Source organism: Nanorana parkeri, unplaced genomic scaffold (genome assembly GCF_000935625.1).
Source record: "Nanorana parkeri isolate BGI_ZX_2015 unplaced genomic scaffold, ASM93562v1 scaffold2197, whole genome shotgun sequence".
In the NCBI taxonomy this organism is placed as follows: domain Eukaryota; kingdom Metazoa; phylum Chordata; class Amphibia; order Anura; family Dicroglossidae; genus Nanorana; species Nanorana parkeri.
In genome coordinates this window covers 110285-124984 of record NW_017308465.1, presented here as the reverse complement: position 1 = coordinate 124984, position 14700 = coordinate 110285, and the positions used below count along the sequence as shown (strand labels likewise).

Genomic DNA, 14700 nt, shown 5'->3' with positions numbered 1-14700 from the left:
TAGGCGACGCTTTAAAAGCTGTTACCGCTCATCAGTTTAGTGTTATCAGTGATTGATGGCCCTAAAATGATTGCTCTCACTGCGACGTTCGCGGCGATATGTAACATGTGTAGCGCAATTGTAATTTTTGCGCGCTGGGGCACCGGACGCGTATTTACGTTTATAGGCGCGTAAACGTAGGGGTGGGGGAGTTAAACATTTTGGGGGGGTTTTTTCCCCTTTTTTTATATGTGACTTTTATTTTATTTTACTTTTTTATGTGTTACTTTTATTTTTTTTTATTTATATTTATTTTTTTGCACTTATTGTTATTGCTATTATATAGGGGGATAACAACCCCCTATATAATAGCAAAGGCACACTGACAGGTCCTCTTTATGGAGATATTAGGGGTCTCTAGGACCCCTAATATCACCTGTGGACCCCAAAAGAAGCTGATGAAGCAGAGATCTGATGAAGCAGAGATGTGCCGCGAACGAGCACATATAGGCGATCGGCGGGCTATGGACCCGCTGATCGCCTATATGTGAAACACCCGGTAATGGGTGTGTTTAATCGTCGGGTCTTTTCTGCCCGTGCGTGCCCGCTAGGGGGCGCGCGCGAGCGAAAAAAATTGCCGTCTGGAGACGGCAACCCGCAGATGTAGCAGTGCCGTCCGTCCGTTTTTTTACTACGGGCGGACGGCAAGAGGTTAAAAGCTCGTACGATCTGCCCATCTTGCACATGCAGATCGTACTTGCGATCATCGAAAGCCCGCCCCGCTGACCGATGACTCCAATGCCGCACGGGCAGTGTGCGCTTGTCTCCTGAGCGCATTTGTCTCCCGAGAACGGCACTAACCCGCCGACAATCGTATGGTTTTCATGCGATTTTCTCAGCGGGTTTTCAAGCCTGCACGGGAGACAAAAGAAGTGCAACCTTACAGTTGAATTGTTTGCATGCCTTCCATACACCTGCCGATTATCGTACGATCGCAGGATTTCCTGCGATTATCGTACCATAATCGGCAGGTGTATGGGCACCTTTACACAGCTCCACACAGAGTTTCATGCTCTCCTGTGCCAGCGGCAGCCATACACACAGTTCATTCCAGTTTGCTAGCTTGCCCCCGGACTGAGCGTGCTTCGGAACTTCAGCCCAGCCCATTCCTCTTGTAACCGCACTACAACTCCCATAAGTCTCTCTGCATCACAGTGTATCAGTTAAATATTTACAAGCAGAATTATGGCCGATTCTGTAGCAACTCGTATAGGGGCTACACTGGTGTTAGGGTACATCATGAAGCTCTTAGTCTACAGTTTTCCAACCACTACTACTGTTAGGGTGTGGTTGAGTATAGTTCTGAAATCAGATCTTAATTCATGATCAGGTTATATAAGGCCACTCCTAGCTACCCTGCCATTTTGGTTTGAGCTTTTGTGGCCTGTTCACACATTTAGGTCTGGAAGCATGCATAGTTGCCTTTTATGTTACAAATTTGAACAATTAAAAAGGATACTATAACTCTATTCTTACATGCCGATAAACCTTGTCACCATGGTTCCAAAACGGTCAAAAACGTAACCAGATGGAAGGGTCATTAGATTGTTCATGAAAGCAGCCACTGTGAATATAAGAGAAAGATGTTCATCCTGTGGAAGACAGCCTGTAAAAAAAAAGGAAAAGTAAATTTTGGTTCCCTGAGAAAAGCTTTTGTTCTATCCATATACATTTGTGTAAAAGGTGAATTCTAATCGTTTGGGATCAATTTTCTTAGTTTCCAAATTTTTAAACTGATATTTTATATATTGTTAGAGTGACAGGCTCATCTCCTAGTGGCGATGATAAACCATGCGCAAGATAGGGACACGAAGGAACGGTTCAAACAGGTATATCCTGCCCTTTTATTCAGCAGGGCAGCACACAAAGACAGTATCAATTACAGCAAGTCCATAACATAGAAAAAACAAAACATCTGCTAGTCTGAGCAACATACTAATCATAGGAAGGTTTTGAACTTACAGGGTGCCCTAATAGGTCCCCCAAAACAAAGAGACAGCATATGAACCTCTTTAGTGTTCTATCAGCACTTAGCATTTTCACCCAAAAGCAGGCTCCCACAGCAGAGGAAGCGACGGAGAGAGCATATATCAGCTTACATATATGGAGGCCTGTGCACAGTTGAGAGTAATAACAAGGTCTTGCTAGCAGGTACAATGTGGACCTAGGAAAGCCACCCACCCAAAGCTCTACAAAGCTCCCAGGCTCCAGGACTCAGAACATGACTTAAGATTGACTTAAGAATTAAGATTCTGAGAAAACAAGTTTTTTTCACTATAGCAGTCACCAACCCTGGAGCTATGTGTAGGTGAGAAACCAAGTCGACACATATACACCATCGACAATCCTGTCAGCCAGTGGCTCACATACTCTCTCCCTCTACTCAGACCTCTGGGAAGAAGCACAGTTATGTGACTGGATGTTCTTCCCTACTAATTTCCTTGGGCAAGACTGCTTCCAGACCAACATCAAAGGCAATGGTTTGTACAAGAAACTCTTGACTGGAGTTGGGGCTGATTAACACTGGTCCCTAACACAATACTACATTCACCCCCAAAGCTGCCTCTTCATTTCATTTCACCACGGTGGACTTGCCCCTTTTTGAGAGCAATTAGTAGCAATATGTCTTTTCCCTTGTCTTGTCTTTTAAGAGACTCCGCCAATTCCCTATAGTAAGATTGTTAGGGCCACGGAAAAGGACGTATAGGAGTAGTGGCCCCATGGGATTGTCGCACTTCCAAAACAATAAGAAGTATTAAATAAGTTAATTTAATTATAAGCATTGGTTTTATATAAAGGGTCAATTATATATATATATTTAAAAAAAAATTATTTGGTATGTTGTCGGATGCGCTGCTGGCTCTTTTTTTCTATTTTCAGGTTGCTAAGGGCATAGCTGTATCTGGGCAGAATCAAGGGTAACGATATGACGCTTACCAATGGTTGCGGCTGTCACCGTGCAGAATCCCTGGACAGATGGCATATGGATTGGTCTTCTCGTTTTGGAGGGAAATCAGCTGGCCAATTGTGGTGTCATTAAGTGTATAAAAACTGGCCTTAGTTACTGGGCAGTTCATCTTTACCACACAGTTCAGCAGGAGTAGTCGGATCAGCTTTACCTCTGGATTGCCTGGAATTTGCTTCCCGCCCTCCCGCCCGTATCTTGGGCTTGTCGCGGTCATCCTTTGTTGGGGTAATGTCGCCCACTTTGTGGGTGGACAGGAAGTAGAGGTCTTAAGTGGTTTCATGGACTCTTTGCTCGAGTCTTTTGACTGAGCATTATTGGAATTTTATTTATGGTGGTTTATGGTTAAACGTTTTGAAAAGGTTAACAGAAATTTATTTTTTATATATATATATACGGTTATACAGGTATGTATATGTATATATGGGTTAAGAACAAAGATTGAAGGTATTTGTTTTGTTTTATAGGGAGTACAATCCCATGAGTGTGGTAGTGCACTTGGTGGGACCCAACCTTTCTATCAATGCATCTACCTAGGTTTCCTGATACATTTTTAAAGCCAAACTCCAGGAAAAATGCACTGGGTGTGTAAACTATCAATAAAGAGCTGGGTGCTATGTGTGGAGGGCTGCTGCAAAATATAAAAAAACTTACCTTGCAGCATGCTGTCTTCTGCACATAATGCCGAGCTTCTGGGCACTGAGGAGAGTGGGAGATGCAAATCAAGCAGTGAAGTGCTCCGATCACATCACCTGCCCCTCCACAAAGAAGTCTGTGATTGTAGGAGTAGAGATGATGTCACATCACTGTCCTCTCCCCTTCTCCTCCAATCACAGAATGCTTTGTATTCTTTGAAAAAAATATAAGGCATTATGCGAATAGTCCTTCCCTCATTGTACAGAAGCTTCGTGTTATGTGCAGGAGACAGCATGTTGCAAGGTAGCATATTCAGATAAATAAATCTTCACTGACACTATTTTTTCTGCCCATTATTAGTATTCATTTACTCTATGATTACTACTGAAAATAATGCTGACCTATAGAGAGGAGCATGGGGGGGGGGCTGCTGAAAAATTATACATTCTGGGTGTCAAGTACACTTGGGTTGCCACTGGAGTGGCTTTCTCTTTTAGTGCTGGTATACCTGGTAGTCGATGCTGCTTTTCTCCTTGATCTCATCGGGGTCATCCCAAGAGATGCCGGCCAGAATTTATAACCAGCATGCTAAAATCTCTGCTTCATCAGTTTCTTTGAGGTCCCTAGGTGACATTAGGGGTCTGAAAGACCCCTAATGTCACGCATTGATTGTGCATCCAGGGATAGTGATTGATTCCTAACCAAATGTAATCATATCACATACCATTACATGCGATGTGCAGGCGTTTACATGCAGCTGCTGTCACCTGATCATTAACTTGAATGGATGACAGCTGCCGCTTGTAAACGCCAGATTAGACCTTCCTGCTGCAGGAAAACGCAAGTTCCTGAAAATGCAAGTTAGAAATCCCAAATTTCACCTAAACTTACAGGTGTGACTGGAGCCTTATACACGCCCCCCATACACATATAAACAAAAAATACAATCCCCCCCTATACACATAAAAAAATTACTACCCCTGCACATATAAAATAATAAACATAAAAAAATACTACCCCTGCACATATAAAATAATATACATACAAAAATTACTATCCCTACACATATAAAATATTACACTCCCCCATACACATAAAAAAAATACCCCCACATATAAAATAATACACTCCCCCCATGCACAAAACAAATACACCCCCCACATATAAAATAAAACAACCTCCCCACCCCCTCCCTGCAGGAGAGGGGGCTCTGCAGTATATTTTATTTTATATGTACTGTATAAAGTAAAGTAAAATAAAATAAAATACAGAGCCCCCTCTCCTGCTTACCTTTTTGCAGGGAGGAGGCAAGGAGGCATGGTCCCTGGTGATCCTGTGGTGATTAGTAAGGTCTGCTGCATATTTTCGACAAGCGTTCACTGAAGGATTTCAGAGCGCTGGCCGAAAGAATCTGAGTGCACAGAGAAGCACCTATGCGGTCTGCATCTGACAGAGATGCAGACCGTGTAGATGCTCCCACAAGTCAGGTACGCGATCCGTGACCGCGTACCTGACTTGTCAGCTGGCTGCAGGCCACATAGTACCAACTTGCGGGCCGCAATTGGTCTGTGGGACGGTACTTTGAGACCCCTGCCTTAGAGGTTGTATTTCTGAGAGGGATTGCTTCTGGATACCGGGTAGCATAGTTAAGGACTACCAATATGTGCTGGTGCCACCTGGCAGACTTTCGCAATGGCCCAACCAATGGTGCATTCACTTGACACTCAGGGCAACATTAACAATACACCTCACTATCTACTCACTTTCTACCCCTAAATGACCACCCATTGCATAAGAATGGGACAGATCCAGCACCATCCTTGTGTGAGACTGGGGAATCACTAGCTGTTCTAAATCTTGCTCCCGTTCCTTCTTTACATGATACTGTAAGACATGGTATTCTGCAACATGGGAGTATACCAGGCTAACTTCTGGTTCTTGAGGTACCCCATATACAGTGGCGTCACAAGGGTGGTGCGGCCCGCACCCGGGTGACACCATTGAAGGGGTGACACCAAAATGTCTCCTCCTCCACCGGCAGGTATCAGAATACTGCTGTGCGTGCGCGATGACGTCTCGGCGGGGTGACACTTGGACACCGCTCCGGGTGTCACCCAGCCTCGGGACGCCCCTGCCCATATATCACATTTACATTTATAATGCATTTGTCAAATTGGGTTTCCGCAACTATGCAGTCCCAAAATCTTCCCTTGCTGCCAGTATAGTTGTAATTTCTGACACTGCATCAGTTTTGTCTGGTTTCCCAACCATGACCACTAGGGGAAAGTTGTCTAGCACCTGATTGAGTTTTTTTTTGCTATTTGTGTTCAGTACAATTTGACACCAGAAACCTCCACAAAGAAAGAGAGAGACACCAACATCAGGTGGTAAGAAAACTATGGGCATAGCAGAATTTACAGAAAAAAAAAATCCTGCTTGGCTGAGCTCCAACTAGAAATAGATAACTTTAAATAAAATTAGCTCCCTTGCAATAAGCATGTAAACGCCCCAACTTTAATCCAGCATCTGTGTCCCCCCACCCAGGTGCCAAAACTGGAAGTGAATTCCCTCGTCTCATGAACTTGCAGAGCCTTGCAGGCACACTGCTATCCACACAAGTGGGCTTTGTTCCATGGTTGTTTTTGTGCTAGGAGCGCACGTGAGCCCATACCCCCGGTACCAAGACTAAGCTGTCACTATCAGTGATTTTTAATCAGGAGCTGACAGGACCAGTCACTGATGATGTGATCATTGTGACAGCCAATTACAGTGATCACATGAATGGGAAGCCTACAAAACGCATCCAATGTATCTGTTTCTGCTGTGTACGTCTGTGAGGAAATAGCGCTACTTTGTACCTATGTGAAGAAGTTCTGTGGGAGCAAAAAGATTGTTTAAGATAATAAAATCAATGTACATTAGTTCAGGGCCGTAGATAATTTTTTTTCCTGGGGGGGTTCAGCTTCCTCAAATTATAAGACTTTATCTAGCAGACACAACAAGGTTTTAAAAAATATACCAGCCATATCATTCCTAAACCAATCCTTTACCCTGAGCAATACCGATTTTGTTGTTTGACACCATATGGATAAAAACCATGTTTTAAAAAGACTTATAATTGGTACCTACAAATTCACACAAACTGCTTAGTATACATTTATTGGGATTTTGTTTTACCAAAAATATTTAGCAGAATAAATTTTGGGGTAACTTTAGAAATAAATTTGGTCTTATTTGATATTTTGTATAACAAAAAATAGAAAATATAATTTTTCCCCCCACAATTTTTGGTCTTTTTTCATTTATATAAAAAATAAATAAAAAAAACCCTATAGAAAAAATGCTCTAGAATAAAATTCTGGCTCTGTTTTCAACACCTCTTGAGCTATGTTCACTTTAGATAAAGCTAACAATTTTTGCCACAGTGCACAACTCTTGATGCAATCTTTCCAGCTATTCAGTTCAGAAGGCAAACATGCTGCTCCAGGCTTAGATATTAGAAAGGTCAACATGCTGGTTAATGTTATGTCCTGAATTTACTCTATTTTACATATTGATTTGCAAATTACAAATTTTTATATAAAAAATCAACTCATGTAAACTTCAAGAAAGTTGAACAAAATGCACATCTATAACTATATTTAAACTTGCTTGAAATTTGTTTACAGGTCTTAAAAAAAGTTTTCTCTAGCATGCAAACATTTTGATGTTACACAATACTCACTGTCAGTAGAGTTGGTAGTATGATTTGCAGCATCTGGGCAAAGATCTTCAAAATATTTTTCCTTCTTTAGCACAAACACCAGAGATGCCCATCCAAAGGTAACTCCTGCGAAGCACATACACTCTACCAGCCCAGTCAGCAGAGTCAGCACAAACTTGCAATGCATCTCTACAGGATTCAAAAGCAATTTTAGAAAGGTGCATTATAAATACTTCTGTAATTTGAGATGTAATTATGTGCTGAAAGCAATAAGTAAATGCAAGTTAATTATATAAGACATCTGCTCGTAGAAACATACAGTAATCACTGAATCTAATGTGGTCCTATACCTTAAAGAAGAACTCAGAGGAAAAATGTATTAAACCTTGCATTGCAAGGGATAACTGCTTGTTTGTGTCTAGGTGCTACAAAAAAAAAAGCTATACTCTTAGACCGGTCCCTAGAGCTTCTCTTCCACTCCTCTGAATTGGTCTAAGAATCCTTGTGTCATCACGTTCTATACAATTGCAAAGACGTGAGGATGCTGAGGAGCATTCCATCGGTGCAGCGGAGGAGGAGAGAGGCTTCAGTACCTGGAGAAGCAGGGAGTCGGCTTGGCAGTTCAGGTGAGTATAACTTTTTTTGTACACCTAGACACAAAGAGCAGGTAGCCCCACTGCAAGTGTTGATAAAACTTTGCACTGGAGTTCTTCTTTAAACTTGTATATAATATTACTACTTACTAATTTTTTTCAACCGCTACAAATACATTTGAGTTTTTGTTCCTGGAGTGGATACTTTTTGGCTAGATAGATAGATAGATAGATAGATAGATAGATAGATAGATAGATAGATAGATAGATAGATATACAGTATCTCACAGAAGTGAGTACATCCCTCACATTTTTGTAAATATGTTATTATATCATTTCATGTGACGACACAGAAGAAATTACACTTTGCTACAATGTAAAATAGTGAGTGTACAGCTTGTATTGTATATCAGTGTACATTTTCTGTCCCCTCAAAATAACTCAACACACAGCCATTAATGTCTAAACCGCTGGCAACAAAAGTGAGTACACTCCTAAGTGAAAATGTCCAAATTGGGCCCAATTAGCCATTTTCCCTCCCCGGTGTCATGTGACTCAGTGTTACAAGGTCTCAGGTGTGAGTGGGGAGCAGGTGTGTTAAATTTGGTGTTATCGCTCTCACTCTCACATACTGGTCACTGGAAGTTCAACATGTCACCTCATGGCAAATAACTTTCTGGGTTTTTTTTATGTAGAGCAAGAATTGTTGCTCTACATCAGCGGTTCTCAACCTGTGGGTCGGGACCCCTTCGGGGGTCGAATGACGATTTGCCAAGGGTCGCCCGGGAGTCTCCTGCTATTAGATAGCGGCTCCCGGCCGCCTGGGAGAGAAACACTTTTTCCCGAGTAGAGTAAATCTTCTTTGTCTGACATTGGGGGCCGTAGGCCGCCGTAAGTCAGAAAAAAAAAAGTTATCCATCAGGTCCCCACTACTGATTGACAGCAGCAGAGGGCGGGTGCAATAGCTAGTTTGCTATTGGCTATTGCAAAGTGAAATAGCCAATAGGAATCTAGCTAGGCATTCCTAGGGTATTTTTTTTTTGTTTTTTTATTCTGACGGCGTACACCAGTGGTTCTCAACCTGTGGGTCGCTGTGTGATTTCTGCTGTGCTAGGTGAGAGTCCTCTTCAGCCCTCACTTAGAGCAGCAGTGTCAGTTCGCCCGCCAGATGTCGATTCAGCAGCCGCGTCATTCCTAAATTTTACTGTTGGGGGTCACCACAACTTGGCAAATGTTACCAAGGGGTAAGAAAGGTTGAGTACCACTGCTCTACATAAAGATGACCTAGGCTATAAGAAGATTGCCAAGACCCTGAAACTGAGCTGTGCACGGTGACCAAGACCATACAGCGGTTTAACAGGACAGGCTGCACTCAGAACAGGCCTCGCCATGGTCGACCAAAGAAGTTGAGTGCGCCTGCTCAGAGTCATATCCAGAGGTTGTCTTTGGGAAATAGACATAAGAGTGCTGCCAGCATTGCTGCAGAGGTTGAAGGGGTGGGGGGTCAGCCTGTCAGTGCTGAGACCATACGCCGCACACTGCATCAAATTGGTCTGCATGGCTGTCGTCCCAAAAGGAAGCCTCTTCTAAAGATGATGCACAAGAAAACAGTTTGCTGAAGACAAGCAGACGAAGGGCATGGATTAATGGAACCATGTCCTGTGGTCCGATGAGACCAAGATAAACTTATTTTGGTTCAGATGGTGTCAAGCGTGTGTGGCGGCAACCAGGTGAGGAGTACAAAGACAAGTGTGTCTTGCCTACAGTCAAGCATGGTGGTGGGAGTGTCATGGTCTTGGGCTGCATGAGTGCTGCCAGCACTGGGGAGGTACAGTTCATTGAGGGAACCATGAATGCCAACATGTACTGTGACATACTGAAGCAGAGCATGATCCCCTCCCTTCAGAGACTGGGCCGCAGGGCAGTATTCCAACATGATAATGACCCCAAACACACCTCCAAGATGACCACTGCCTTGCTAAAGAAGCTGAGGGTAAAGGTGATGGACTGGCCAAGCCTGTCTCCAGACCTAAACCCTATTGAGCATCTGTGGGGCATCCTCAAACGGAAGGTGGAGGAGCGCAAGGTCTCTAACATCCACCAGCTCCGTAATGTCGTCATGGAGGAGTGGAAGAAGAATCCAGCGACAACCTGTGAAGCTCCATGCCCAAGAGGGTTAAGGCAGTGCTGAAAAATAATGGTGGCCACAGAAAATATTGACACTTTGGGCCCAATTTGGACATTTTCACTTAGGGGTGTACTCACTTTTGTTGCCAGCAGTTTAGACATTAACCTTCCTGGTGGTAATTCAGAGTGTGGCTCAGGGTTAATTTTCAGTACCAAAAGCAGTAACCCCGAGCCACACTCCGTCTTCCGGTTTCCTTACATTGCGAGTGCCCGCGCCGCAGGGAGGCGGAACCAGCGGCAAAATTAAATGTAAATAGAAAAAAGAAAAAAAAAGAGAAAAACAATACTGAGATAATCAGACCGTCAGGGAGGTTAATGGCTGTGTGTTGAGTTATTTTGAGGGGACAGCAAATGCACACTGATATACACTGAGTGGCCAGATTATTATGACCACCTGACATTTCTAGGCAAATTAGCTATAATTTCGCGCTGAAGTTGCTAGAGGGCCAGACCATTATAAATAGGGAAGCAGGTTGTTTACCACGACAGTAGAAGTGATTTCTTTCTGAAGAAATGGGTAAACAACGCGATTTAACAGCCTTTGAACGTGGGGTGATTGTTGGCGCTAAAGCCATGGAGCGAGTATCAGCAAAACAGCAGAATTCGTTAAATGTTCAAGAGCAGGTGTTGTTAAAGTGTTTAAAGACTGGACTGTCAGCCTAAAATCTGGGTCTGAACGTGCGAATTGTGGCCGTCAGCGACTAGTCAATGTTAGGGCAGAACGGAGAGTGGTAAGACTGCTACAAGACAACAGAAGGGCAACAGTGCAGTGTCAGATTCCTCGCATCACCTTTCAACATCTCGTGGAGTCACGGGGCAGCCCAACAAAGTCATCTCGTGGAGTCGTCTCGTGGCTCAACAAAGTACTGATGGGGAGGTCATAATAATCTGGCAACTCAGTGTACAAGCTGTACACTCACTACTTTACATTGTAGCAAAGTGTAATTTCTTCAGTTTCGTCACATGAAATGATATAATAAAATATTTACAAAAATGTGAGGGGTGTACTCACTTCTGTGAGATACTGTATATACATACACTATATTGCCAAAAATATTGGGACACCCATCCAAATCATTGGATTCAGGTGTTCCAATCACCTCCGTGGCCACAGGTTAATAAAATCAAGCACCTAGGCATGCAGACTGCTCCTACAAACATTTGTGAAAGAATGGGTCGCTCTCTGGATCTCAGTGAATTCCAGCGTGGTACCGTGATAGGTTGCCACCTGTGCAATAAGTCCATCCATGAAATTTCATTGCTACTAAATATTCCACGGGTCAACTGTTTGTGGTATTATAACAAAGTGGAAGCAACTGGGAACAACAGCAACTCAGCCACAAAGTGGTAGGCCACGTAAAATGACAGAGCGGGGTCAGCGGATGCTGAAGCGCACAGTGCGAAGAAGTCGCCAACTGTCTGCAGAGTCAATAGCTACAGACCTCCAAACTTCATTGGCACAACAACAGTGTGTAGAGAGCTGCATGGAATGGGTTTCCATGGCCAAGCAGTTGCATCCAAGCCTTACATCACCAAGTGCAATGCAAAGCGTCGGATGCAGTGGTGTAAAGCATGATACCACTGGACTTTAGAGAAGCGGTGACGTGTTCTCTGGAGTGACTAATCATGCTGCTCTTTCTGGCAATACGATGGGCGTGTCTGGGTTTGGCGGTTGCCAGGAGAACGGTACTTGCCTGACTGCATTGTGCCAAGTGTAAAGTTTGGTGGAGGGGGGTTATGGTATGGGGTTGTTTTTCAGAGGTTGGGCTTGGCCCTTTAGTTCCAGTGAAGGGAACTCTTAAGGCACCAGCATACCAAGACATTTTGGACAATTTAATTGGTCCCAACTTTGTGGGAACAGTTTTGGGATTGCCCCTTCCTTTTCCAACATGACTGCGCACCACTGCACAAAGCAAGGTCCATAAAGACATGGATGAGCGAGTTTGGGGTGGAGGAACTTGACTGGCCTGCACAGAGTCCTCACCTCAACCCGACAGAACACCTTTGGGATGAATTAGAGCGGAGACTGCGAGCCAGGCCTTCTCGTCCAACGCCAGTACCTGAACACACAAATGCGCTTCTGGAAGAATGGTCAAACATTCCCATAGACACACTCCTAAACCTTGTGGACAGCCTTCCCAGAAGAGTTGAAGCTGTTATAGCTGCAAAGGGTTGGCCAACTCAATATTGAACCCTACGGACTAAGACTGTTATGCCATTAAAGTTCATGTGTGAATACTCTTGACAATATAGTGTGTGTGTGTATATATATATATATATATACATACAGAGTGGCCAGATTATTATGACCACCTGACGTTTGTAGGCAAATTAGCTATAATTTCGTGCTGAAGTTGCTAGAGGGCCAGACCATTATAAATAGGGAAGCAGTTTGTTTACCACGACAGTAGAAGTTATTTTTTTTCTGAAGATATGGGTAAACAACGCGATTTAACAGCCTTTGAACGTGGGATGATTGCTGGCGATCAGAGCCATGGAGTGAGTATCAGCAAAACAGCAGAATTTGTTAAATGTTCAAGAGCAGCTGTTGTTAAAATGTTTAAAGACTGGACTGATGGGCTGAAAATCTGGGTCTGAACGTGCGAATTGTGGCCGTCAGCGACTAGTCAATGTTAGGGCAGAACGGAGAGTGGCAAGACTGGTACAAGACAACAGAAGGGCAACAGTGCATCAAATTACTGCAGATCTTAATCAGGGATCCTCTCAAATTATCTCTGAACACACTGTTCGCCGTACACTGCATCGTATGGGATATGGAAGCCTAAGGCCTGTTAGAACACCTTTGCTGTCTGCAGTTAACAATAAGATAAAACGTCTCCAATTCGCACAGGAACACAAGGATTGGACAGTCGAGCATTGGAAAAAAGTCATGTAGTCATGCAGATGGCAGAGTGAGAATTTGGCATACACACACACACACATATATACATCTATAGATATATATAGATATAGCTATAGATATATATAGTGTTTTATTATGTTGTATTATGTTCCCAGGGACATTTAAAGATGTCCCTAGTAGTTATTGAACACACTGTAGAGACTAGCCACTGTGGGCTACTGCAGAATCCCTGGAAGCTGTTCTTTGAGATGTTACCACCCATTTTCTGTGCAGACAGAATCTGGAGCAGTTTCCCTTGGCAACCAATCAGCTTCTCTCTTCAGTTTGTTCAGTTAAGATTTGAAAATGAAATAGAGAAGCAGATTGGTTGTCATGCATAGCTGCTCCAGATTTTGTCTGCTCCTTCGATAAATTTCCCTCTGTGAAATCTAGTCACTGAGGGGTTTATGCACATACACAGGAAATAAGAAGAATTTCTTCTTTAAATACATATAGCGTAAAAAGTAAAACACCTGTTTCGGAAGTCAGTGGGCTCTTTGTTCAGGAGCTCTTCAATAAAATCTAAAGAGAGAAGATAACACAAAATTAATTAATTTGTTTGATATATTCCACATGACTCTACAAATAAAATTCCCCTAAAACAGTTTACAATCCAATGATGCTACCGCTGTCAGACTAGGCATTGCGGTTTAAGTTTTTCCTCATATTGATAGATTTCCAAATATTAAAGTGTATGTAAACCTTAAATTCTATTTTTCAGAATATTTGTCCCACTGTGTACAATTTTGTTTTCTTAATCTGTTGCAAAATCTCTTACCTAGTGATCCTGCCAGTAACAGCACTTCCTCTTGCACACTGACAATCCTAAGCCACTGCCTCACAACTAGTTGAGGCATTGTCAGCCAGCCATGAGCATTCCTATAATTAACTGTTGGGCTGACTATCAGGTCTGTCCTGAGCTGGATTTAGGGGAACTGATGCCCTAAGTACAGCCCAACCATTGTGCCCCTCTTGGCCCCTCCTGTTCACTTTGCAAGAGAATTTGCACTTTGCACAGGAAGTTTCCATTTAGCTTAGTGAATGAGGGGGGCATGGCCGGTGGCTACATGTGACTGGACGTGTAACGGAGAACTCCCGCTACCTGACTCCTGAGAACTCCTGACTACATCCTGGGAACAACGGATCCTGCGCCTTTATATCCTTCTGCACTTACCCCGGACCCTTTCGCCACCCGACCGTTCCGTCTGGTGCCACTCTAGAGGCTGTACGTGGCTGACATGTCCAAGAAAAACAACAGTCAGCGGACAGATCTTGGGATCCAAGATGGCGGCGGCCCGCAGCCCAGAGAGAAGGGCATAGATACAGCGACGCGGCTGGAGCGCTTTGCTCGGCAGCCTGCTACCCCTGCTAAGCAGCCTCAAACCTCCCAGCCCAGACAGGGCAGTGCCAGCGGGGAGCATGAGGATGACTACCTCTCCTCCTCTATGCACTCGGCGGTGGATTCGGACATTTCAGCTGCTGAACGGGACACAGTGAGTACCCATGCTAAACCTGTTAAAAGCCCTAAAGCTAACAAATCTAAGTCTATGGCACGCCTGGCTGCATCCCCAGAACCTACATGTCCTTGAACTGGAAAGAGTCCAGTGGAGGGCAACAAAACTAATTAGGGGAATGGAGGACCAGAGCTATGAGACAAGGCTTCTGACCTTAAACA

General features: G+C 43.7%; 1 protein-coding gene across 1 annotated transcript in view; it reads right to left on the bottom strand.

Moving 5' to 3' along the window:
* Positions 1 to 13882, bottom strand: part of LOC108801022 (solute carrier family 43 member 3-like) — a 41406-nt gene extending 27524 nt beyond the window's left edge. Inside the window, exons 1-3 of the mRNA XM_018572990.1 lie at positions 13804 to 13882; positions 7365 to 7532; positions 1516 to 1645 (exon numbers count right to left, since the gene is read on the bottom strand). Of these exons, the coding sequence (XP_018428492.1) occupies positions 1516 to 1645; positions 7365 to 7532; positions 13804 to 13882 (377 nt within the window). The remainder of the gene's footprint in view (positions 1 to 1515; positions 1646 to 7364; positions 7533 to 13803) is intronic.
* Positions 13883 to 14700: the final 818 nt, after the last annotated feature.